At 40.2% G+C, this 26,238-nt stretch overlaps 1 protein-coding gene across 10 annotated transcripts in view; it reads right to left on the bottom strand.

The window, feature by feature from the left end:
* Positions 1-26,238, bottom strand: part of mast2 (microtubule associated serine/threonine kinase 2) — a 190,422-nt gene that overhangs the window by 135,703 nt on the left and 28,481 nt on the right. For 9 of the 10 annotated variants that reach the window (XM_044199303.1, XM_044199304.1, XM_044199306.1 and 6 more), the window contains exons 2-3: positions 12,914-13,064; positions 12,051-12,241 (exon numbers count right to left, since the gene is read on the bottom strand). In XM_044199303.1, coding sequence (XP_044055238.1) covers positions 12,051-12,241; positions 12,914-13,064 — 342 coding nt within the window. The remainder of the gene's footprint in view (positions 1-12,050; positions 12,242-12,913; positions 13,065-26,238) is intronic. The other variant, XM_044199305.1, reaches the window with a different exon arrangement.

Raw genomic sequence — 26,238 nt, 5'->3', positions numbered from 1 at the left:
AACAAGGCCATCTCAGGAGTCTGATTCAGCTTTATGTAAGTAGAGGACTAAGAGGGCAGCTAAGACACAGAAAAGCAAGGATTTTCAAAACTATTTGAATAAGAATGCAATAATGTAATAAAAGCTGGTACTTAAATAATAGCCATAATACTGTTTTCATTCACTTATTATTTTGAATTGCTTCTACTTTGGTTTTTGTTTTTTTGATTGTTGTTAAGATGCTGTGAATAAAACGTAATACTTTCTGCAAATGTTTCACATCAAAAATCTACAGTACCAGGAAAGGGAGGGGTCCCCTATCCCCTTTTGAGTCACTGTAAGTCTTTTAAATGTGAAACATCTGTGCAGGAAGTGTTAACTTTCAGTCGTGGAAGCAGCTGCAAAGTGGAAGCGACTGGAATAATTTAGTAGATAAAAAGTATTATTCTGTTAGTTAAGAGAAACTGAGAGTGGTGAGTATGACAGTTGTACTGATGACGTATTTGCTGTGGAAATGTATCTTTTTCTTCAACTGATCAAAACAAACGGGTAAACATGGCATAAATAGCAAAGTGAAAAAGGGGCATTGTAGAACTTTTAAATTAAACTGAGGTAATTAGACAAAAAGGCCTGTCTCTAATATAAGCCTGTTTAAAATAAAGGCCTAGTTCTCTCTGCGGTTTAGGTAAATAAAAGGACACTATTTGAGAATTTAAGGTGTGTAAAACAACATTTGATAACGACAGTACAGTGAAAACCTGAAAACAGCAATATAGCATCCCAAAATGCCAAAACTTCCTCCCAGATCAATGATGATGATGTGAAACTTAACTGTGCACAGAAGCAAATGTTCACAGTAATTTGTTTAGATCTTTGTGTGTTAATGGATACCACAATTAATCTTTATTCACTTTTGCAAATCAGTCATAATTACCTACCTATTGGTTGAAATATTAGACAAACTGACGATGGTTGCGATTATATTTATAATTGCAGGTTTCATCCAGACGCCGCTCCCACATTTATTTTAATTTAAATGCATGGCTGCAGTCTTCAAAAAGGCAAAAGGGCAGAACAAATGGAATAAGTTTTCCTTGAGAAAAAAGTTCTAATTTCAACTGGAAGCAAATCTCTTTTCTCAGCTATGAAAAACCGACACAGAAAAGACTGAAAATAAAACCTCTTTATGCTGGCTAATTATTTCAGAGAAATTAGTTGCCTGGAGCCTCGGCTGATGTTGTGCTTTGTTTTCCCTCTGTGCATTCCAAATGTGCACTGATCGCATGCAGACACTTAATTTTTCATGGTCTATCCCTAATTGCTGTCTGCAGTCAGTCATGCTGGATCTCACCGTAGGAGGTGACTTTTTGCATGAATAAGTGTGTGTGTGTGTGTGTGTGTATTGGCAGGCAATTAACTCAATATAGTCAAAATCAAGTGAAAGCAAATGAAACAGTAAACCTAATTCTGGTGTATTCTTGAGTGTGAGCCTTTGAGTGTGTTTCTGTGGATGATTGTCATGTGCAGGCAGGAGGTAATTAGCCAAATATAATCCAACCAAAGAGAAAAAAGGAAAACGACAAGAAAATGAACACCCCATCTGACTTCTTCCCATTAGCAGCAAAGTAGTGGAACATCTGCAAGGCTGGAAATGGAGTCAGGTTAATTTTTTCATACGCACACACACACACACACACACACACACTGGAAAAACACTTCAGGTCTATCCATCCAAAGCTCTCCTTTTCCATGCTTGGCTGGCTAAAAGCCCTTTGCTGCTAATAAGGTAGGAGGTGAAACCCAAAGTGGAAAGAAAGAAAGAGATGATGGAGAAAAAGATGGCAGAGAATAATAAAAAACAGTTAATACATAAGCCCAGAAAGAGCAAGTAAGTGATGGAGACAATTTACAAATATGGTAAAAAGAGGTCAGGAAGACCAGAAAAGCAAGAAAGAGATGTAGGAGACCTAACGAAGATATGCTGGCAGATATGCAGAGGAGGCTGGTGGTAATTACAGGTTCGGCGGCAGCTGACAGGTGACTCGAGGGCCTCTGCACTGTTGAATACACTCCTCACATTTTCACCCAATTAAAGTCTGTCACCGTGAGGAAAAATTGTAAAGGTTGCAGCGATGACAAATGAGGAAAGAGGCGCAGCAGATAGAGCCCAAGGGCTGCACAGTTAACAGGACATAATCTTAATTCTGCAAAATGGAAGTGTTTGTTATGAAATCAATCCCCCTGAAACTCCTGCTGTGGTGAATAAAGAGCTTTAATTATGTGAGACCAGTCGCATGCTTCAATTATTTATTAGCCTATTTAAATCTTGTAATTACGGACCACATTAGGAGTAAGATCATAAAAAGGAAAATAGGACTTAATAGCTGCTCCGACTTTGCGAGTTACTGCACTGACAAAACTTTAAAAGAGAAAGTAATTTGCAGTAAAGGGCTCCAGAAGACCTTTTTTATAATGGTCGCTGGTCACAGTGACTTCTTTACTTATAAGCCCATCTAAAGATTTTGTCAAACCCCCAAATTTGGGGTTATTTTTCTCTGCCCTTTCATCCCTTACCATAGTGACTTATATCATGAACTATCTGCTCAAACAATCAGGATTACAAATCTGACCAGACATTTGATTCCAGCTTTTGGTACTTGACATTTTCTGATGTAACGGACAAATTTTGGTCAGTAACAAAACAATATTGAGGTTCACTACACAGCCCTACTCATAATGTAGTTTGCATTACAGGAAGTCCTGAAATTACATTTGCAATAGTGGGGGTTGTATTATATTTCTAGACATTTACAGTATTAACAGATGTTCTCAGTGAATGGAGCAAGTGCCGGTCCCAGAGCCTGACAGATTAAGAAAGTGTTGCATTATGGGTTGTTTGTAGGCTTCCTGTTGCTAGGCTAGCAAGTTTCTTCAAGTCCATTTATAGTGTGTCCTTCAGAGCTAATGGGCCCTGAAAGTCTTCTGGAAACCAGTTTGACACAAAAGAGTTTCTGACAGCTTGTGTAACATGTTTTGCTGACACAAACTCAAAATAAATTTGAGTGTGAAAACAAGTCGGAAACATCTCTCAACATCTTTACTAAAGAGACAAAATTAATTAAAATGAGACAAATGAATTTTGGACAAGTCACACAAATGTGGCATTTACTGCAGATTTTCTGCTTTCATTTCATGGTTCAGTTTTACTAGAGGAAAGGCTTCAAAGATGAAGACTGTCTCCTTGAAGATGAAGACTGTTCTTGGGCTGATAGTGTCTTGAGAAAACTTCCCCAATAGGACTAGTCTGATTAAGTGATGATTATCATAAAATAAGTCTAAACAACAGCTGCTGGAAAAGGGGGTGTCATCTTAAATTCGGGCCAATACAGTATTTTAAAGGAATGTTGATGTTTGTTAAAGTGACATGGAAAGTTAAGAGAAAATAAATGGGGATACTTGCGTAAACTTCTTAAGATATGCAAGAAAAATATGCACAATTGTGTGTTTATGTGCAATTTATTAGTGAATGTTCCTTTTTTTACTTTTTACCGTCCTTCCTGACAGAGCAGACAGCAGGCTGGACAGGGCTGTTCACTTCACCTCCAGCTCTAATTTCCTCCACCTCCCTCCACCCCTCTCTCCCCTCCTCTACCCCCTGTGTGAGTTTTGTTATTACACTCTGGCTTGATTTATTTATTCTGTCCATCACAGCGTTGCTCTTTTCCCCTCCATCCCACCCTCTGCATAATATTTTCCATCTCATCACAGGATGCTCCACTGGAGTTGTCGAATCTCTTGTCTGCTGAGGTGTGAGATGTAAGATGGGAAGTCAGACCTGTAACCCTCCCCGGCTTCCTCTCTGTCCTTCACATTTGACAGAGAAAATATTTCAGCAGCAAGCAGATTTCACTTTTTTTGCTACCAGCAGTATCACTGCTACCTCGTTGCTAAGTCTAACAAACAACTAGGACTGCAACTAAAAACGATTTAAATTTCAAACAGACTGATTCTTTCAGCAGTAAAACAACACTGGGTGTGGTAGGAACTTGATGGATAGATGGATATCTCAGAACATGGACAAACAGAACCAAAACTATCTGCATGGATAGAAACTAGTAGATGTTTGTGAGAAAATGTGTTTCTGGTAATTTGGGTGACCCAGCCCTTTAGCAAAAGTTGCAGAATATCTTGTTAAGCTCCAAAACAGATGACTGACTGTTCTTCTCCTTGAAGAACCCACCGTACAAACATCAAATTCCTCCTGATCTACTTAGGAAGATCAGGCTTTATCATATATCTAAAGTCACGTCATCATCACGTCATAGCAAAAATCAACAGTGAAATTTTCAAAGACGAAACACCCCGAACAGGTGCTATTTAGTTGTCTCAAGAATGTAAAGTAAATGAGTGTGTGTGCACATGCCCAATATGTGTGTGTGTGTGTGTGTGTGTGTGTGTATCTATATATACGACGGGCATGTGGTGTCCTGCTGTTCCTCAGCAGGTGAAGTCAGAACAGCACAGGAACACAGTTTCCACCTTTAGCTATGAATCATGCTCATGACAAGGACAACTGAAAGCCTGTGGCAAGATGAAGAGGTGTGTGTGTGTGCACGTGTGTGTGTGTGTGTGTGTGTGTCAAGTGAATGTGAAAATAAGCAGAAGAGACATCATGTAGATATGGAAGGAGGAGATAAGCTGTGCGAAACACACAAGCGCGCACACACACACACACACACACACACACACACACACACACACACACACACCCAGTGCTCTTTCTGTTCACCATCTCCTCTGAGAGAGTCCAACCTTCAACATGAGTCATCACCACAGTATCTGCCCTCAGAGCACTTCTACTCTGATGTGCTTTCTACAAGGAAAAATCTTGCAGTCAGAAAGAAACTCATAAGAGTGTTTACTGGTTTCGTTTGGCCCATTTGCTAATGAATGAACAAGAGTACAGAACTGTACTAGCACTGCAGATGAATTGCTTTTTAATTAGTAGTTGCTGTGTGCAACAACCACCACCAGGAGGCATCTGTGATGCATCTGCAAATAGTGGAGCCCATGAAAACACCACAATCACGCTCTTGCAATAGCTATGTTTAAATTACATTGTTGAACAAATTTTACATGAATTTCTTCTTTCTTCTTCTGAACTTTTGGCAAAATAAAATGTGAATCAGTATGTGCTTCCATATTTGAGAGGATATGACAAGATGACATCATTAATGTAGCATCAGAAACCCACCCAAGATGGTCTTTGTGTTTTCTGTCATTTTTCAAATTAAATAGATTTTCTTTCACAAAACAAGGCAAGAAACAAGTGGTGAAAGTCAGTGGTGTCAAATAAAACCAGTAGCTTAAAACCAATATGTGTAGGACTTTTAGCCATGCTAGCAGCATGGCTAAAAGTCCACTCGCAGTATTGCAACGAAAAATCTCCCTGCGGCCCAAAAAGCATTTTCCCCATAGGCCACCATTAGAAAAGAGACGTCTGTAAAACTGTTGACAGGGCACCTCATACTGCAAACAAGGTCAATTATGACTTTCTATTATGAATTTTTGATCCATGAAGGTTTTATATTTGTAAAAAACTTTCCTCGAGCCGAGAAAAACGATTCTGTGATATCATCACAATGTCAAGTCTATGGGCCGAGCAGGAACTCGCGGGCGGAGCCAGCGGGAGAAACACTGCTGCGCATATTCAGTGGGCGGCAGACCGCGGAAGTAAACTCGGAAGCTACAAAACTTTTTTGGCGTATGCGCCAGGCGAGCAATTCTCATTGGAATGCATAGGCACCATCTTGGTGTCAAGTATCCAGGTCTAATAATACATCCATGCTCTAGGGAGGATGATGTCGGTCTGTTGTCAGTCCACCACTTTTGTTCAGACTGAAATATCTCAACAATTATTGGATGTATTGCCATGAAACTTTGTACTGACATTCATGGTCCCCAGGGGATGAACCCTACTGACTTTGGTGATCCTCTTGACTTTTCCTCTAGCACCACCATGAGGTTGATATTTTTGGTGAAATGTCACAACAATTATTGGATGAATTGCCATGAAACTTGGTACAGACATTCATATCGCCCACAGGACTTTGGTGATCCCTTAACTTTTCATCTAGCGCCATCATCAAGTCAAAAATACCATCAGCCTCAGCAACTAGCATGGCTGTAGACTCTTAATCTTGTTATATGCTTACAGTATTTTATAAGAAAGTTTTCAAATTCCCTATAAAAACTGCTGTGTTGCTTCAGCCCATTCATCCCAGAGGCTCTGGGGGCATTGCTAGTAACAGAGTGTCTTTTTTTGATACTACGACTGGGGGTCACACCCAAGTGTGGACAAATACTACTCTGCTGCCTTTAACAGTGAAGACAATGGTGTACAAACTTAACAACAGGATGACAACATTTACTGAGTCCTAGTGCTGCACAAACCTTCAAATCCTGTGAAAACACTAATTGTCCAAAACAGACCAAAACAAAAATAGATCTCTATCAACTTTTTGTGCTAAATAAGCAAAGAAACCGTAGAATAAAAGTCCAATTTAGGTGACGTTTGGAAGACGGTACAGACAGAGTGTTGTACTGGGAGGGTTGGGTTGGGTCCCCAGTGAAATCTAGATTGGCCACTTTGGTACATATTCTCCTGCACACACTCATTATGTTGACTGTTCTGATTTCAGTCATAAATATTAAACCTGCTGAAATAATCTTAATGGGAACAACTGGGAACAATTCTCACACACTTTATCCTTTTATCTCCCAACTGTCAACAGCAAACACACCTGGACTAAAACTGACTCGGTCCAGTTTGGTTTCCAATCAGTTCTGATTTCCAGTCACAGTGTCATCAGCGTTGCAACAAGCTCAGTCCATCCTGTGGAAAAATGCTCTGACATCAAAGGCTGACGAGCCGTTAAACCGGCCGTCTTCGTCATTGTCTCTGTCAGTCACGACGGAAGAGACTAGGTAAGAGCACAGTAATTATTCATCATGTTCTCATGTATATTTAAGTGGCAGCTGCGTCAGCCTGTTCCCCCACAGCTCCAGCACACCACGACGGATGATGAGGTCACTGAGGCCGAGGCCTAATGTCTGCAGACAGCAAGAGTACTTCACAAAGAACTGCCTAAACGCAGTATGTCTGAACACTGCTCAGTTTATTCCAGGCTTTATTTATTCCCTTGTTTGCATTCCTGAACATCTTGCAGAGAACAGTTTGTCTCATGTTTCTAAGATGAAAGTACACCATATGTCTTAATTAGTGAACTTTGGATGCATTTTTATAGGCATTTCTTAAGTTTGAACAGAGCCAGGCCAGCTATTTCCCCCCCTGCTTCCAGTCTTTATGCTAAGCTACACTAAACATGCCGTGACTCCAGCTCTGTGATTATTTTTTATTTCACCATATCCATACAACATATACACATGTCCAAAAGCAAGTTTACAAAAACGGAACATAAATACAAAACAAAACCAACATATCTATCCATTCTGTCTTGGTGTGGTAATTTATTTATGTTCAACATTTAAAAATAAAGAGAAAAAAAAGACCTATTTATACGAAGAAAATAGTTTAAAAAATGAATTTATTAATGTCCCTGTTTGTCCTCTGCCATAAACTTTGGGGATTCATATTGATCTTCTCAACTTGAAAAGAAAGTAAAAAGTCAGATTTCTCAAAATTTGAAACTACCCCTTAAAGGTAAAAACCCAGTTTAAAGCAACTGGTGTTCCCTCTCAGTCTCAGGACCTGTCTGACAGTGAATTCTTGGCATTTGGTTGCCATCAGTGGCAACTAGGGATGGGAATCGAGAACTTGATGCTGAAATTCAACCGTGGCCTTCTGTCGGGAGATGCAGTGACTTCAATGGTGAGTAAGAAAAAGTATAAATAAGTAATTTGTTAAACTATGAGTAAAGGAAAGGTCAGCTAGCTGCTAGGCTAATTTATGAAGTGTAAAATGCCGTAGGCTTAAGCTAATAATGATGACTATGATGACTAGCAAAAAACGATTGTTTTGTCTATGAACCTTGACAGCGAACGAATGCTGGTATTTTGTATACCGGGAATTGAGGGTGGAACCATTACACTAAAGATTCAAAGTCATTAAATGTGGTGGGGTAAACAGATAAACAACAAGGCTAGAGCTTTTTTTATTCACCTCAATCTGGTTGTGATCTCCTTGTTTTTTAAACTCTCATGTGTTCCTCCTTCCCTGCAGAGTCTCACTGCGTTTAATGACGATGGGCAAAAAAAAACAAACTTGAGCTCGGGCTGCAACAATACAGCAGCACTCCACTTTCATCTTCAGCCCTGTATTCCCCTTCCAGCAGTCTTTCATTTCTTTTTCTCTCCAAAACGAATGCTAATAATATGCTAATCTGATTGTGTGTTATTGCAAAGTTTCACCTCTTCAGTGAATGAAGATGCTTTGTCAAAGAAGGAGAAGTGAGCTCTCAAAGACACGTCATTTTCTTTCTTTTTCAAATACAGTGTGTGTCCATATACTGTCCAGGTGCTGAGCATTCAGGGAAATTTTATTGTAAACACAAAAACACAGACACACACACACACCACCTGGCACTTGCAGGTGTTACCAGGCAAGGTACTTGGTTGTTAGCCTGGGAACACATACACATGCACTTAAACAGAAGTGTGTCAGAGGGAGAGGGCGCAGGAGCGAGCAGACCCTCGTCCATTAGTCAAGAGGTAAACACCATCTGGATGTCCACAAATGTTTCCCCCAACACGCACATACACACACTCCATGAGCTCCATTCATTTCACTTAATAACACACACACACACACACACACACACGGGGACACATTAACAACACAGGTGCTAACAACACAAACACACAGAGACCCTGAGGGAGGACGTTTTCTGTCCATTAACATCCTGGGTGGCACGTCACACTTTCTAATCCACAACACAGAGGGGAAATAAATTCTTAAACACTAATCCTCTTTCTGCAGCTGCATTAAAGAGATTTTATAAGTGATGTCATGTCAACTAGGGCCAGGTCATATATCAACACTGACTGTTCAGCAACATGTAAGTACGATATATTGGCTATTACTTTGGCATATATCCTCAGTCAAAAGTCAAGTCAATTTGATTTATATAGCCCAATATCACAAATCACAAATTTGCCTCAGGGTCCTTTACAATGTACAATGTACCCTCTATCCTTAGAGCCTCGATTCGGATGAGGAAAAACTCCCCCAAAAAATGTTGACTGTGATGATGATAAAGGTAATGATGGCTGTTGTTGTATTGTAACAGTACAGTTCACCACTACAGTTAGAGATACAGTATATGTTTCTTACATGTGACTTTCTTCCTTTATTTTGAGGAAAGTATTTTCAGTGAGAAAATGGAGGAGAACATATAACACCAGTAATGATGAATGGACATACTCCCTGGTCACCATTAAGAAAAGACAAAGGAAAAACAGCCACAGCAAAGAAAGCAGCCCGGAAAAAAGTTAAACTGTGACTTTCTTTTTAAACAGCATGACAGATAGAGGAACAATTAAGTTTAAAAATACCAAAATTAGCACAGCAAAATTATGAGAAAAAACAGGCCCTATAGAAATCACCCTCTACAAAATACAATACTGTATTTAATAAAATATGACACAAAAAGGTAAGAAGAAAAGCAGAAGAGTAGAAAAGAGATGGGTGAAAAACATGACAAGTGAAGTGAGCCAGAGGGGCGCAGATGTTGTTCCTAAATCCTAATGTAAGTCAATTCAAACCACGAGATGGAGCTTTAAGCCCAGTAATATAGAAACTCTGACAGCCGTGACCCTGAGGAACAACACTGGACTGAAATATGATGCGCATGAACCGCTGTTTACTAAGAAACAGAGTGACAGTGAGTGAAACAGGGTCAGAGAGACAGAGAGAAATAGTGTACAGGAGAGACGAGAGTCTGCCAAGAAAAAGGAAAACATTAATAAACTCGTCCTTGAGAAATATAATAACCTGCGATTATTCGCTTAACTAGAATAACTCTGCAGATCACATTTTCCGTTTTAAATCCAGGCTACAGTTTCCTGCTGGCTGCATCGACCAATCCCTCTCACAGAGTCACACAGAGGAAAAGAAAAAGGTAATTATGAAGTCATCCAAACGAGCCAAAACAAACGACAGACACAATTCATTTTAGCTTAATGGATTCTTGTGCAACTAATGCTCACCACAGATGGTGGTCCTTTAACCAGCCCAATGAGACACAGAGACTTTTAAAAAAGATGTGTTTTTATCCCCGACACAGTATTTACTGACTTTATGTGCTGAGTCTGCTGAGATCTGCTTAACATGTAACTCGATTTTTGTGTGTTTTTTTAGAGTTTTGAGCTGTAGAGGCTGGAAGAGGGCACAAACAATACAAACAAAGCATAAAACAGATATGAGACAAAGCTATTGGTGATGTTCTTCACATTAAACACTGATGCCATCTGCTGGTGGATTTCCAGTACAATATTACTGATATATATACACATATATGAAAACTCGCATCCTAAACCTGATCCTCTAAGCTATTCTTGGGCCATTTTAATTACTTTTTATTACCATATGTCTTCATCATGCGTTTGTGACTGCACTTTCTATTTCACTTTAACAAACAAAACTAGAATCTTAACACAAGTTTACCGTGTTATACTACTTAATGTTACATTATTTTACTGTATTGTATGCCTGTTTTAAACCTTTTGTTTTGTTTCCTTATTGCGTAGACTGTAGCACTGAAGGAATACAATTTTATTCCCCTGTAAAGTACTGTATATGATGTATATGTATATCAAGCTTGATCAGGCCACAGCAGGTTAAGTTCAGACTGGGCTCTAATTTAGCTTTGTTCCCTCTGCTTCATCAAGTTGGGTTCAGCACAGTTTGCACCCTTTATTTACAGGCGCATGGCATACTGCATGTCTTAGCTAGGGATGTCATATATTGGTATTTTTAGGATACCTTAGGTTATTCAGAATTGCCATCAATTGGCATGCGAGTCGTACTATACATATTCTAGGACAGATTTCTTGGAAAAAAAAAAAAGCAATTTGATTTTGACATAACTTTTGACATTTTATATTTATTAGTTGCAACCCCTTCAAGCAGCTGTTGACTGCAGCTTAAATGCAGAAGCAACTTACATCTACCCTGTAAATACCTATTCAGAGAAAGAAAGAAAGAAAGAAAGAAAGAAAGAAAGAAAGAAAGAAAGAAAGAAAGAAAGAAAGAACCGTACGACTCTAAGTAATACATGGGAAGCTTGAAAAAAAAATATATGTTTAGTTTTATGTGAGTGTGGCTGAACATGGAAAGGTCAAATCTTACAGCAGGCCATATTCCTCTAGTAATCCCCTCTACAACCAGCAGGGGTCAGTAGAGCATACACATAAAAAAGCACCTGCACTCACTGCAGAGCAACGTTCATCTAGACTACAGTCATATGGGGTCAGCACTGCATTGTGCTGCATCTTGACCCATTACACTCACAAGCAAGCAAACACACACACAAAAGTGCACACCACACACTGTCATTTCTGCTCCATTTCTTCCTCTCAGCAGTGAGCAAACAAGTGTTTCTGTGGATGTTAAGTGCCCCTGTGCGTGTGTGTGTGTGTGTGTGCGGCTGGTGGCTCTAAAATACTGAGTCATCCTCAATCTGCCTCCCTGCATTTAGCTGGCAGACTTTCAGTCCAAGAGACAGGATCCATATGGAGCCAGACTCTCACTGTGAGTCTGCAAATATCCGACTCTCCGTGGCACATGTTGGGCCGATTTCTAGGGCTCTTTCCATATATTCATGATGTAATCAATGTTGTGCCTTTTGTAATGTTAGTCATTTACTTGGTGATGACCCAGTAGGGTTGGAACTATGCCTGTTACAGTGCATTAAAGTTTTGGAAAATGCTATCCTGGGCTTGGCAGAATAGCCCACGTGGACAAGTGCAATTATCTTGTCCTAGCATTTTCTTAATTTAAGAAAGTCTGAACCTGAGAGTAAATTGTGTGTGTGTTGGGTTTGTGTACTGACCAGTCCGGTGAGTGACGGAGCAGACTGTCCCAAGGCTTGGCTCCTCATACGGACCAGGTTGTTCACCTCCCCTCCTCCTGCAGACATTCCCCCGGTGGCCCCGGGCCCTCCAAAACCTCCAGAGGGCCCCTGCCAGGCCAGCTGACTCACCCCGGCGTGCAGACTGCTGGACAGAGGCAGCAACTGCTTACCTGTGTAGAAGGGAGGAGAAAGGGAGACTCAACTCCAACAAACTGGGCTAGAATCCCCCGTGGACCTGTCTGTGTTTCACTCACGTTTAGTGATTCATAGTCAGACCTGATTAAGATATTATTGGTCTCCACCCTGAATAACTGGGTGAGATTCAAACTGGCTCAAACTCAATCACAGCTCGCATTAATCATTCCCAATGCAGCTGTTAATTTCCTAAACCCAAAAGACAAAAGAAACACAAAGAACAAACCAGTCCTTGTGAAAAACAAAAATACAACCAACCATACATTTCTGAGCTGCTGTTTCACATGGGATTAATATTATAACATGACCTCTGAAATACGGCAATTTTTACTTTACAGATTATGGACATGGCAGATTGGCGCAGGATTAAGAACACAAGTGCCCACGAATCACAGGATGAACTCAGGTAAAACTGGTCCCGAGTGAACGGAGCTTAACACATCTGTGGATTTCAGACTGGGTGGGATCACATTTAAATCTCCAAAAAAGTCCAACTTGTTTGTTTAAAGATGGAAACTGTGAGTCACGACATCTTGATTTGAGAAATGTTTAATGATATGATTATACGGAGATAATGAAAGCTGTTTTTTTTTTTTTTTCACCCAATCGTGTGTGTACATGGGTGTGTGTGTGTGTGTGTGTGTTACCGGTCATGGCCATGCTGCTGCGTCGGGCCCAGCTTTCATCCTGGCTCAGCTGTCGGTGCAGTTTGGATTTCGTTGCAGTGGTTGCTGCAGGCGACAGGTCAGGGTTACTCAGCTTCCTGAAGAGGAGAGGAGGGGGAGCTGCAAACTCCTTCTGGAAAGATGAAGAGGATGGAGAGAGACAAGAACAAGAAGACTCATAAGAATTTGTGTCAGGTCATATTTTGAGTGTCAAGCTATTCATACTGTTCACAAATGATCCCTCATCAAGGTCATCAACTGTCAGAGTAAGAGCGGAAGGTCAGAGATGTCGTTCGTGCAGGTGACCTGATAAGTCTTCCTTCATACATGTTTTCATCCTGCACAGGTCACCAAACTGATCGATTTTCTCTACTACTACGTCCAGATATTGTGTCCATGAAAAATACAAACCGAATCTGCAACGGACAACCTTGGCGGAGTCCAATACTAACCAATTTTTTTAAAACTTAGATATAAAAATAAAAACACACACAAAACACCTTCTTGCTATGGTCAAATGTACTGAATTTTTTTAATTTTCCGATTTGTTACTGACAAATATTTGCATATCAGCCCTGCAAAAACTGTATAAAACAAAATGTAATGCATATCCTAAACCTGGTTTCAAGTAAAGCAGAAAAATCCCAGGAACTGGAGCCAGACAGTGTAGGGTCCCTGTGAGAGAGCAGGTTGAGAGCCAAAATAACGTCATAAAACACAACGCTAACCACTCACTGACACCACATCTCTTTCTCACATGGCCACAACACACACACTTGTCTGAACAGAAACCCCTCCACACACACCTGTTTTTCTCAGTAGGCAACAGGAGCAGTTAGCAGTGGAAGAGGCACTCAGCGGGGTGATGCCGGCTCTCCGTCATTAACCGACACTTTCAGCCATGAAAGCTACGTTACCAAGCTGCTGCAGAGCGAGCCGAGAGTCTGATTTATAATTCAGTTTGACAGTGTCATAAAGGAAAAGTTCCTCTGGACTTCCTCGATATCCCCAAGCTTTCCTACGAGACACTCCACAGAAAATACAGTACAGCCAACACACACACACACACACACACACACACACACACACACACACTGACGGTCTGCGTGTGGGATTCTGGCTCAAACGATTTTGGAAACATCTGCTGTTACCATGGAAACAAGGCCTGCCTGGGCTCATATCCTCCTCTCTCTTGCGGGGGGACCAGCCCTTGACGAGGCTTTTCCAGAAACAGGACAGCCCACGTTAACACACACACACACACACTGAGCTCCCAGATGGCTGCACGTATGATAGAGCTTTACTGAAAGCTTCCGTTACTCTCTGCCAGTAAAACCTGAACCAACCACACCCCTCAAAATAACTAAAACACACACACAGTGTAATCATGTGCAACCGGTATCCATTAACTCAGGCTGGAGCAAATGCTCTGCAACAGGCCGTCAGTGAACTACATACTTTTGCATCACGTTAACATATGAAACTAACGGACATGTGTCTCATGCTTCCTGCATCAGAGGACAGTTTCTAACTTCAGCTGTAGTAGTCATGAAGGCCAGGATTCAGTGAGGATAGGAGTGGGCAATATGGATGAAATCCTCTATCACGGTACATTTTTTTCTGTAAAATCAGTTAAGTAACTCCTTATGGATAAAAGACAGGAGCGTCTGTTATGGTTAATCCAGCAAATTAAACACCTGAAAAATCAAGTCCCTTCATTACATTGATACAGATATCATGTAAAAATCCAACATTGCCAGACAGCCATAAGTCCTGCTCATTCATTTGCATCAGTGTCTGCAAGGGTCTAATACAACACGATATACTTATGGGATAGACACCTTGGAATACATTACATTTTTGCCTGTGTAAAAAGCCAGAAAACCAAACATCTGGGTTCAATTTGGGGTTCAGACACCCGGCCAATACAGGCTTCACTCTTACAGTGCTATATTTTCAGAATACTATAGTCTCAAAACACAACAATCACTCTACAGTCTGAAAGGTTTATTTATTAAATATCTTATATTAAAAGTTACTGAACACTTCACAACAACAAAAAAAGTCTTCCACAGAAGACAACTTCATACAATATTTACTATGAAGCAGCTACAGGACGTATTCAGTTATAGATTAAATAAATACATAGAGTTAAAATCATTATCACAATATTAGTGAAGATATTTTCTTCTGCATTTGAAATAATAAGTCTTGTTCAAAGCACTTAACTTCTATATATATATATATGTGTGTGTAAAACAATGTATTTTTGTTAGTTTTTAATTACATTCTTAAGTGAGAGCTGTGAGACTTAACTGCAGTCTGGATAAACATTAAACCTCTAACAGACGCAATCAGGGTAAACAACGGCTTTTCACGTGCTGCTGTGGTCAGGGATCATGAATCAGAAATGCTGTAACACGAGCAACATTGATCACGTTAGTGGGGTATAACTGAGGCTTTATCCATGAATATAAATACAAAGATCCCAACAGCACCTTGTTTCTGCTTCCCCATTGTTATCTCATTTAAACATGTGAGCAGAGAAGATATTTCTACCTGTCCAACATAAGACCAATTGTTGTGTATCATTGCATTATTGTTGATTGACAGCTTGAGTTGCTACAACCGAGCCTGTGCAGCTAATGATGGTATGTCTCTGGGGTAAAGAAGCTCAATGTAATACATGCTGAGCGCTGCAGCACACTGAATCCATCTGAATCCATTGTCACTGTCCGTTAGTCTGCTGCAGCTCTTTATTTAACCAGCAGGTGGCAGACAGACAGTAATCTGCTGAGGGAGTGTGTGATTACAAGCAATTTGCTGATCTGAGCCTCTTGTGCAGACTGAAAATTAAATGTACCAACATGGAAGACAGCTAAGAGGTCAGTGTGTGTGTGTGTGTTTGTGTGTGTTTGTGTGTGTGTGCTGGCCTGTGATGTACCGCAGCTGTCACCGCACAGACACACACAGTCAGCTTTACAAGACTTTTGCTATCAACACGCACTGCACAACTCAAAATATAAAAGCAGAGAAGTGACATAGTGAAGTAAACACTCCCCCATTAGATTTCAAACCCTGTTCACACTCAACAGATCACATTTTCACATAAAAATTCACATGCAAACGTCTCCCAGGTCTACAAAGGGCAGATAAGAAGACAGACACATATCTACACCACATATCTAATGTGTGTGTTCAGGTAGTCATTAGTGCAGCAGGTTAGCTCCACCCGTCCCACCGCCAGAGAATGAAAGAGCAAACACACCCGCCTGTCCGGCACGGTGAACATCAAAGTCTTCAACACAAACTCCAAAGGACTGATATGGTTACTGTTTGCAAGGGGACTCGAGGACAGGACGGGAGGGTGTTTCACTTACACTGCAACATCTACTTGGGATGTCCAGGCTAATCCACAGAACTGGCACCAATTATGGATTTGTATATTCTTTGTTTATTGTAACCTACAGTGCTCCGGATACACCAGCTTTATTGAAACACTGACACGGTTTCGTAACATAGAACAACACAGTGAATCTTAAAATGACTTACAGCTTGTGTCAACTAATACAGTGGCCAGAGAAACTTTGGTGCTCTCCTTCACTCGCAGAATTATTGCTTGATGAGCTGCTGCCCTAGTACATTAGCTAGTAATTGACCATGCACTAAGCTTTGTCCTCCTTAGCTGCTGTTACTTTGCCTGTGAAGCGTTGCATTGCAGCACAGCACTAGGCTTGCAACTAACAATTATTATCATCACTGATTTATCTAACAATTATTTTCTCAGTAAAACATCAGAAAATAGTGAAAAATGTCCGTTCCTAGAGTGCATGTCATCAAGTGTCTTGTCTGACCAACAGACTAAAACCCCAAATTATCCAATTCACTTTTATTTAAGACAAGCAAAAGAAGAAATTCTCACATTTGAGAGGCTGGAACCATAAAATGTTTTTGTTCTTGGAAAATGATTTAAAGGTCCAGTGTGTAACATTTAGGAGGATCTATTGGCAGAAATGGAATATAATATTTACAAGTTAGTTTTCATTCGTGTATAAATCACCTGAAAATAAGAATCGTTTTTCATTACCTTATAATAAGCCCTTTATATCTACAGAGGGAGCGGGTCCCCTTCCACGGAGGCCGCCATGTTGCACCGCCATGTTTCTACAGTAGCCTGGAACGGACAAACCAAACACTGGCTCTAGATAGGACACCGTAGTTTCTCCTACACGCTTGGAAGGGGAGGGTGAGTCGAGCGGCATTCAAATGGTTGCAAACTACAAATTCACCACTAGATGCCACTAAATCCTACACACCTTTAAACGACTGATCACCAATTAAAATAGCTGCCGATTAATTTTCTGTTGATTGACTAATCGATTAATCAACTAATAATTGCAGCTCTACATAGCAGTGGCAGTTTTGCAGCCATTTTTAAAACAATGGCTCCTTAATTTCAGACAGAAGTTCAAGAAAGCAGCTTCTCATTTTAAGCTGGTGAGTGTTGATTTCACTGAAGTGACAACTTATGCTGGCAGAATTCAGCTGTAGCTAATTAACATCAACGAGTTAGTTGGAAAATCCATCTCTAGCTGACTTTTTAATGTTTCCCGCAGACTCATATGAAAATAAGAACCCTGCAAAAGGGTCTTAATGAGTATTGAGTCTCATAATCCTGCATGCGTTGCCAGCTAGTAGTGACAACCCTGTGTAGTGGTTATATAGTGTTGCACTACAGTGCATCACATCTTAGTGCGGTCCACAGTACCACAGACCACACCTGACCACACCCAGCTGTGATGCTAGACTTACTTTCCAACCCACAGAGGTCAGTGCAGCTATACTTTTCCTCCACACAATATGAGTTCCTCTTTTTGATGGCCAGTGTACCTTACTGCACCGATAAAGTGTATGAAAATGCCTTTACTGCCATGGATATGGGATTAAAAATAGGTCAAAGCTGTTGTTAGGTTAATTAGATCATTCAACAAAAAAAAGCTCCTTGAGAGCTGTGTAGGCTATTAAGTACGGCCCCAAAAAGCAGAGTTTAGTGGTAAAAACAAAAGAACATCTGAGACACTGGAGTGAAATAAACCATCAGATTTTTAAATGAACCAAGATTATGATTACTAGGTTAGGTCTCTCAGATGAGCACTCAACAAAGTGCTCAAGAGGGAATAATAGCAATTCAGTTTGTGATCCAACTTCCCTTTGATACAAAAATAGATTTGTATCAAAGACAAAGGGATAGAGAGTGATTCAGAAATTAACAGGGACAACAAAAGCAACCATCAATTATCTGAAAAACTGTCAAAACATATGATTAATGGATAGAAAGTCACGTACACAAACAATATATTTGTTCTTTTCCTTAACACCGAGAGGGAAGTAAAACCAGGATTTCATAATCTTCTTCTCCTTTCCTCCATTCTCTCTTCCTCCCCCACTCTCCCAGCTTCCCTCTGGACTCGTGTTCCTGCCGCATCACATTTAGGCCGACATTCATCTTTTGTCACGTCCCGTGGAGAGCCGCGCCACACTTTAATGTAACATGTACATCTACAATTTATCACGTGTGTCACCTCACAGGGCTGAAACCAAGCTCCCAGCTGGGACCAGCGCTGAGGTCCTCTCTCACAAAAAGCACAGCAAGAATACAAAGATAATGCAGTTGATGGACACAGATCTCATGAGCGGTCGTTTGGTGCATCACGTAGGTTGAAAGCAAAGCTGAATTCTACCACCGACCGTACACACAGACAGGCAGTGGGCAGAGTTGCGCTCGTCAGCAGAGCAGCTCACCCATGGTCTCGTACTTTCACTGCAGCTCAGGCCCACACAGCAAAAAAAAAAGAGAGGTACAATCAATCTTGTGTATTGTTTTCTTGGCAGCAAAAGAGTCCAGACGATCCAAAACATGATTTAAAAACTCTCTTGGCTCTAGAGTGTGTTGACTGTCGATTCAATGAGCTGGCGGCTGAAGAAGTGCTGCAAAATTACCCCAATGGCTTGGAAGTGAATTTTAATGCAGCGGATGCAAATGCACAGCACAGGGAGACAGATGGGTAGACATTACACAGCAAAGTGCACCATGTGGAATGAAGGATTAAACAGGCAGTTTGTTGTTTGAGTTGTCTGTATGTTGTTTTTGTTAGCTGGTTTAATGAGGAAACTATGTTTTTCCCGAACGCTCTGTGTGTGGGTGTGTAGGCTGACCACCAGCGAATAACTAGAGTGTTGCCTCAGCATCAGGACAGACAGTGGAAGGCACATTTCAACATTCAGCACTTCTTTGCATTTTTCTCTTCAGTTTCGCTCAGTGGAAAGATAGTCCAAGCAGTCCTTGCCACCAGAGGACCCTGTTCTCATGCCACAATATATTGATGTGTGAAGACAGAAGATCCAGGTGAACAATCTGTTTAAAGACTTCTGCTGCTTTTACATAACTCAGATTAAATACCAAAAATGATGAGCCTTAGTAGTAGTAAGTACCTGGACTGGTCTTCAGTGTGTCAAAGCTTGTGAGTGAAGCTTTTGAACTTATTTTTGATTGTGTCTATCATTTCTGAGGTTAGAAAACATTGTACCCACCTGCCTGAGCGTCTGACTGTTTGAGTTTCTTGACCTCTTTTAGCCTATTTACTACAAATTATTTATATTTTATATAAGTGCTGATGTTCAATATGTTGTTAGATTGATGTCCTACTTTACAAACAGCCAATGGTTTCCTGTAACTTCAGTATGCTAAGGAAATCTAACCGTAGAGCCATACAAGTAAAGCACAGTGATCCAGAGTAAACAAATACTTTGTTTTTTACTTACATTACTGTCATGGCAGTGCAGTTGCAAGCAGGGACTGTTCTGAAATGAGTAAGCAGCTATACATTGACCTTTAATGTAACAAGCAGCCAAATTCACATTATCTTTTTTTTAACATCCATGACTGCTTTTTGTTTGTCTTCTAGGTTTAACTTTCCATCAACACAGCTCACAAGTGAAGTCTCTGGGATGACTTGATTCGGGCTCTGTACAAAGATAGTATATGGTATAGATATGTGTCAAATGTAATTTGCATTTTGGTGACAGCAGCTTCTCCTCTGGGAATCATCGTCATTTGTTCTTTCTCAGCCATCCTACAGTGTCAGCAGACGAAAGGCACATTACGTAATTATAACACTGTTTACCTTAGCGTGTCTCTCTCGTCAACCTCTCATGTATCTCGACCATATGCCAAAGAATAAGTTAACAACTGCAGCTTTCCGTACTTTTTTGGATACTTGGCGCTACACATTTCACATTTTGGTAGGCAGTTTACATTTGGTACAAACACATTTCAGTAAAGTATTGAGATTCAATAACCAACAGAAATTTAAGAGACAACCATTGTTATCATTGATTAATAAGTCATTTATCAAGCAAAAAGTGCTTCACATTCAGTGATTCCAGGTGCCATCTAGTCAGACAAAACAAGCATACCGTAAAACTTAAATTAATAGGCCGGGCTTTTATTTGCTTCAGTCGCTGAACTCAGCCTGCCTATATTTGGGACAGGCCTTTAATTCCTTTCACACAAAACTCAGCAAAGATGGGAAATACTATCACATTGTTTATTTAAACCAGTATGAATATTATTTGTATAAAAATTAGGCTATCGAATAACATATCAATTATGAATCATTCATTTAATCTAGCTCCGAGAGACAGTGCATCTGGTAGGCCGACCTCATGCACAGACAGAGAGAGAGCCCTATCAATATACCGGTAGCCTACCTTAGAAAGGATGCAAGCTGAAGGTTACCGTAGTTATTTCAACTTGGATTCATTTTTATGAAAACGTTTTGATCGGTGGACCCTTACGGACTGAAGGAATATAAATAATCAAGGAATAGACACATATTCAGACTTTATGACCGCTTCAAAGGTAGGGAGGCAACACGTTTTTTTCTCCGTCTGTCTTGTTTACCATGCCGGTGAATCTGAATGAATGATACTTTGGTGTTCATGGTTTCTGTAAAATGAACTGAAGGATTGAATTGTATTTTCCCAAAAGTCTTGGGCATGTTCGTATTGACAAAAGTTTAAACATTTGTATTTTTATGCGCAATCTAAGCAGCTTAGAATTAGCTCAAGCGGGCAACCCAGTGGGCTTTACAAAGTCTTATACATCCAAAGAACTTCTATAAAAACCAAGCCAGTCGTCTAATTGAGACCTGCATTAATTTGTCAAAAACGTGTAGCCACACCCGGCCAGTAAAAGGGACACAGCGTTTAATTGGGGCTCGGCTTATAATTGAAGTTTTACGGTAAACAAACCTGATGAAGCACAAACGAAACACATTCGCTCTTCCAGTACTTGCAAATATTGCTAAAATAAATTAAACAATTGTTCTTGTGCGTAGAGAGCTGAGTTTTGGTGTGAAGCAAACCCATTTTTTCATTGTGTCCAAATAAAGCCATTTCAAGACATCATCTTGGGTAAACTGTGGAGCATTTTACACAAATTTATGGGCTAAATGATTAACCAGTTGATAAAAAATAAATAAATAAAGGTACAAATCGATCTTTATATGGTGTCATCTCTCAGGTAACAGGTAACCCTTCATTTTCCATGTAGAGAAAATAAAATGCTGGGCATTGTTTGAAATTTTTTGATACTAGTGCCAATACAATACCTGAGTTTCAGTTTTTCATTGATCCAAAGAAGCCAAAGTTCTCAAATGTTAAACGATGTCTAAACACAAGCAGCCATAAAGGAACTTATATTAAAAACAATTTAAACAAAGAATCAAATGACAGCTTTTTAACACTTAACGGTTTTCAATACTCGGACACATTTCGGTTGGTACCAAAGAGTTTTTAAGTTTTGATACCCAGCCCTAGAAACAAATGTTTGAGGGGAGTCAAAGGTGCTCTGGGAAATGTAGAGACCGAGGCAGACACAAGTCTGAACCTGACCCTGTCGAGTTTGGAGTTGAGTGTGTGCGTGTCGCTGTTGGAGGTGAACAAGTTAACTGAGCGAATCTAGCCTGTTACATCACGAGATTAATCACATGTGTGCCTGAGCAGGATTGCATTGCATCCTATCTGCTTCCTGTCTGTCAGTAGGGGTAAGGGCTGGAGTGCTGCGTCAGAGCTCAGTGTGAGTGTGTATGAGAGTGTGTGTGAATATATGGCTGGTAATCAGATCTGATACAAGTGCTGATGTGTTCCAGCTGTGTTCAAGCTGGAACAAGGTACTCAGGGGAAAAAAGGGAGGAAGAAATATGACAGCGAGAAAAATGTAAGGAAAGGAAGCAGAAAAAGGTAGTCTTAGTAGTCTGACAGATGGATGTGAATGATGGAGGGAATGTAGGGAGGAGTGTAAAGTGAGCCAGGAACAAATCTGCCTATCCTCAGCTGTGGTTTGTGGGAAACAGTTTGTCCACACGCAAAGTAAGAACAAAAAAGCCCAAAAACTCCAAAAAACAATCCACAGTCCCCCACATAACACCAGGGAGAATAACATGATTTAATGAGCTTAAACGCCACAATCAAAAGACTTAATGTGGTAAAAATCTCATTCATGTCCTGACATGAAAGAGTGTGAGGAATGTTACTGTGATTTTTGTGTTTGCGTAAAGCAACCACAGGTCAAAATTGAGTCCATCTAAAGAAAACAGAGCTCCAAAATGCACTTGGCTCCTGGCATTACTAACGTGATGCCAAGCACGTCTACTCCAATATAAGCAACCGGTTCTTCTTAATGACACTTTAAGTGGACTAAATGTTCCTTCAAATATGCATAAATGATCTTAGCACACACATAGTTATGTTTTTGGAAGTTAGCGAAGCAAAGCGCACCACTCCTCACGCTGCTCCCAGTTCTACAATAAAACGTGTTCCAGATTTCAGATGATAGACAGACAGATTATGGATGATTCTTTTTTTGATAGTGATTTGGATCTGGAACCAGGACTTGAGGCAAATTTATGGTTTCTGTGTTCGTGTTGTTCCCGGTGAGATCAGTATCTGTGCAAAGGAACAGCATTTTATGGTTAATCAGTAACAGCACAGCATCCCCCCTGCCTCTCGGCGCTGTTGTTAATGGCAACCGTACCATCACAGTAACAATTGAATATATTATAGCCTCTGAATTGACTGCGAGTTCATTTTTTGACAGAAGTTCAGACCTTAAAGTAAATCAAACGACCTCACCACACAGACCCTTCACACCGTGGACTACGCCCATACTTCATAGAGCATGGACTTACTTTCCTTGCAGTTCTGCTCTTTTCAGAAACAGTAAGTCAGACAGAAACAGACAGCGAGAAAAGTGAAGACAGTGGAGTCATTCATTGGACACAGCGTACAGTCCAGCCCAACAGTGTATCAGTCCGCTGTGAACTACACAGGTCAGGAACTCACACAAAACGTGCAGAGACGATTGGGAACACTTCCATACTGCTGAGAAAATGCAATAAATATTAAATCTTTATGTTGCAGAAAAGACATTCATTTCCTACTGTTACAATTCTCAACTCCACTAGGAGGTCCCTTATTGCATGTTCCTCCCTCTTAACATAGTGACTGATAAAAACACCACAGTGTGCAGGTGGATCAAGAGACAAAATCATTCATTGAAAAACAAACACACGCATCAATGCCATGTTAGATAGGAGGCAGCCATGAAATGCCACGATGTACTGTATTTACTAAAAGGATGAGTTACTGATGCCCCATTAATTATGTCCTCTTGTCACATCCTCTTGAATATAAGGAAGTTTATGGGAACACATACTATTTCACATTTTATTTTGAGAGAGTTGCAACAATTAAATGGAAACTTAACTACTTTCTAGCTGCACTCCAGTAGCAACGGCAACAGTATTCCAGGTTTTGAAAGACATACAGTGGTGTGAAAAAGTGTTTGCCCCATTTCTGATTTCTTTTTTTTTTTTTGCATGTTTGTCACACTTAAATGTTTCAGATCATCAAACTAATTTAAATATAAGTCAAAGATAACGCAAGTAAACACAAAATGCAGTTTTTAAATGAAGGTTGTTATTATTAAGGGAAAACAAAATCCAAACCTAAATGGCCCTGTGTGAAAAAGTGATTACCCCCTAAACCTAATAACTGGTCAGGCCACCCTTAGCAGCAATAACTGCAATCAAGCGTTTGCGATAACTTGCAATGAGTCTTTTACAGCGCTGTGGAGGAATTTTGGCCCACTCATCTTTGCAGAATTGTTGTAATTCAGCCACATTGGAGGGTTTTCGAGCATGAACTGCCTTTTTAAGGTCATGCCACAGCATCTCAATAGGATTCAGGTCAGGACTGTGACTAGGCCGCTCCAAAGTCTTCATTTTGTTTTTCTTCAGCCATTCAGAGACCCCACGACAACATCCAAAGAACTGCAGGCCTCACTCGCCTCAGTTAAGGTCAGTGTTCATGACTCCACCATAAGAAAGAGACTGGGCAAAAAAACAGGCCCAGACCATCACACTACCACCACCATATTTTACTGTTGGTATGATGTTCTTTTTCTGAAATGCGGTGTTACTTTTACGCCAGATGTAATGGGACACACGCCTTCCAAAAAGTTCAACTTTCGTCTCGTCAGTCCACAGAGTATTTTCCCAAAAGTCTTGGAGATCACCAAGATGTTTTCTGGCAAAAATGAGACGAGCCTTAATGTTCTTTTTGCTCAGCAGTGGTTTTTGTCTTGAACTCTGCCATGCAGGCCATTTTTGCCCAGTCTCTTTCTTATGGTGGAGTCATGGACACTTGTGTTATATTTGACTAATATTCAAATTTGTTTGATGATCTGAAACAGTTAAGTGTGACAAACATGCAAAAAAAAAAAAAAAAAAAGAAAACAGGAAGGGGGCAAACACTTTTTCACACCACTGTATTTCATTTACAGCAACATATTAATAGTTGTTAACTTTCAGGCAGTCCACCCAGGTCCTGCTTAGCAGTATACTGTATCAGTCTTGGGCCACACTGGTTTATCTAGAGTGCACCTTATGCAAACAGGTGGGTATAACATAGAGTCAGTGTATTATGTTTAGTATAAAGATCAATATCAGGTTGTTTTGGGGCTTTACAGGCTGTCAAAACTTCCACTACATTTGACTAAAAAGTAATGAAAATCTACTAAAATGTTTATGTTAAGTTAGGACACCATAAATTAATATTTTATTTGATGATTATATTATAAAATGATGAATAATTTGTGAAATTTTTTAAAGACCTGCAACAATGTATATAGTGTGTCATCTGTGTTTGTGCATATGCATTTGCAAGACTCCAAATCAAGTTTAATAATAAATGTTCTGCTTTCTACTTAAAAGTATCTAGACTTATGGCATGAGAACCCACCAGCGTTACTGTGCTGGTAGGAATTATCAGTGTGTGTGTGTGTGTGTGTGTGTGTGTGTGTGTGTGTGTGTGTGTGTGTGTGTGTGGATGGCTTTTGTCTGCTGAACATAACACTCATTACTGCTCAACGAAAGGACAATGAAACAAGAGAGCAGGAGAGGAGGTCAACTCTGGGCCTAGTTAAAATCAAGGTTATACATTAATTAGGGACTCACCTAATTAAAGTACTCTAATAAGGTTGGTGTGTTTGTATGTTAGTGTGCATTTTGTATAAAAAAGGAGAAACATCCAAAATGTAGCCTTGAACATTTCCCGGGAGTTTCAGGATTGCTGCTTTGGGGCTTACAAAAGCTTTAAAGAAATCCTCTGGATTTCTTTTTTCACTTTATTGCTAGGGTTTTTATATATATCACAGATTTCTAAATTCAGGTTAAATTTGTAGTCTTACAAGTCCAGCCAAAATCTCACAACTCAGTTTTTGCTACAAGATTTTAGCCTAAAAAAATATCCCAATCCGTAAATCCTACCTCTTCAAATCTCTTTAAATAAGCAAAGATTTCAGTAAAATAAGATTCTGAAACTGCATGCCGTCTTTCTGAATGTTCATAAACCTGTTTGGCTGGAGAGTTACAAAAAAATCTAGCTTTTCCAGAACAGCTGCCAGGTTTTTATGCCATTTCAAAAATTGAAACGACTGCCCAAATAAACACCTAATGAGCCATGCCAAACCACAGTGAACACAGCAAAATTTGTCAGCTGGTTTTGTGAGGTGTTAAAATGCAGCTAAAATCTCACTGTGTATGTCCTTTCTGTATTTTTAGTTTAGGTTACTGCAGTTAATATTCTGTCTCTCTGTGTTCTGCAGCTTTCAGAGCAGAGATCACATCATGGCAGGTAGCAAGGTCATCTTTAAACGAGAAGCCCCAGGTTAAAAGGCACCATGT

This window comes from Siniperca chuatsi, linkage group LG6, assembly GCF_020085105.1.
Source record: "Siniperca chuatsi isolate FFG_IHB_CAS linkage group LG6, ASM2008510v1, whole genome shotgun sequence".
Classification (NCBI taxonomy): domain Eukaryota; kingdom Metazoa; phylum Chordata; class Actinopteri; order Centrarchiformes; family Sinipercidae; genus Siniperca; species Siniperca chuatsi.
The sequence above is the reverse complement of the archived record's forward strand: the minus strand, read 5'-3'. Positions and strand labels throughout refer to the sequence as shown.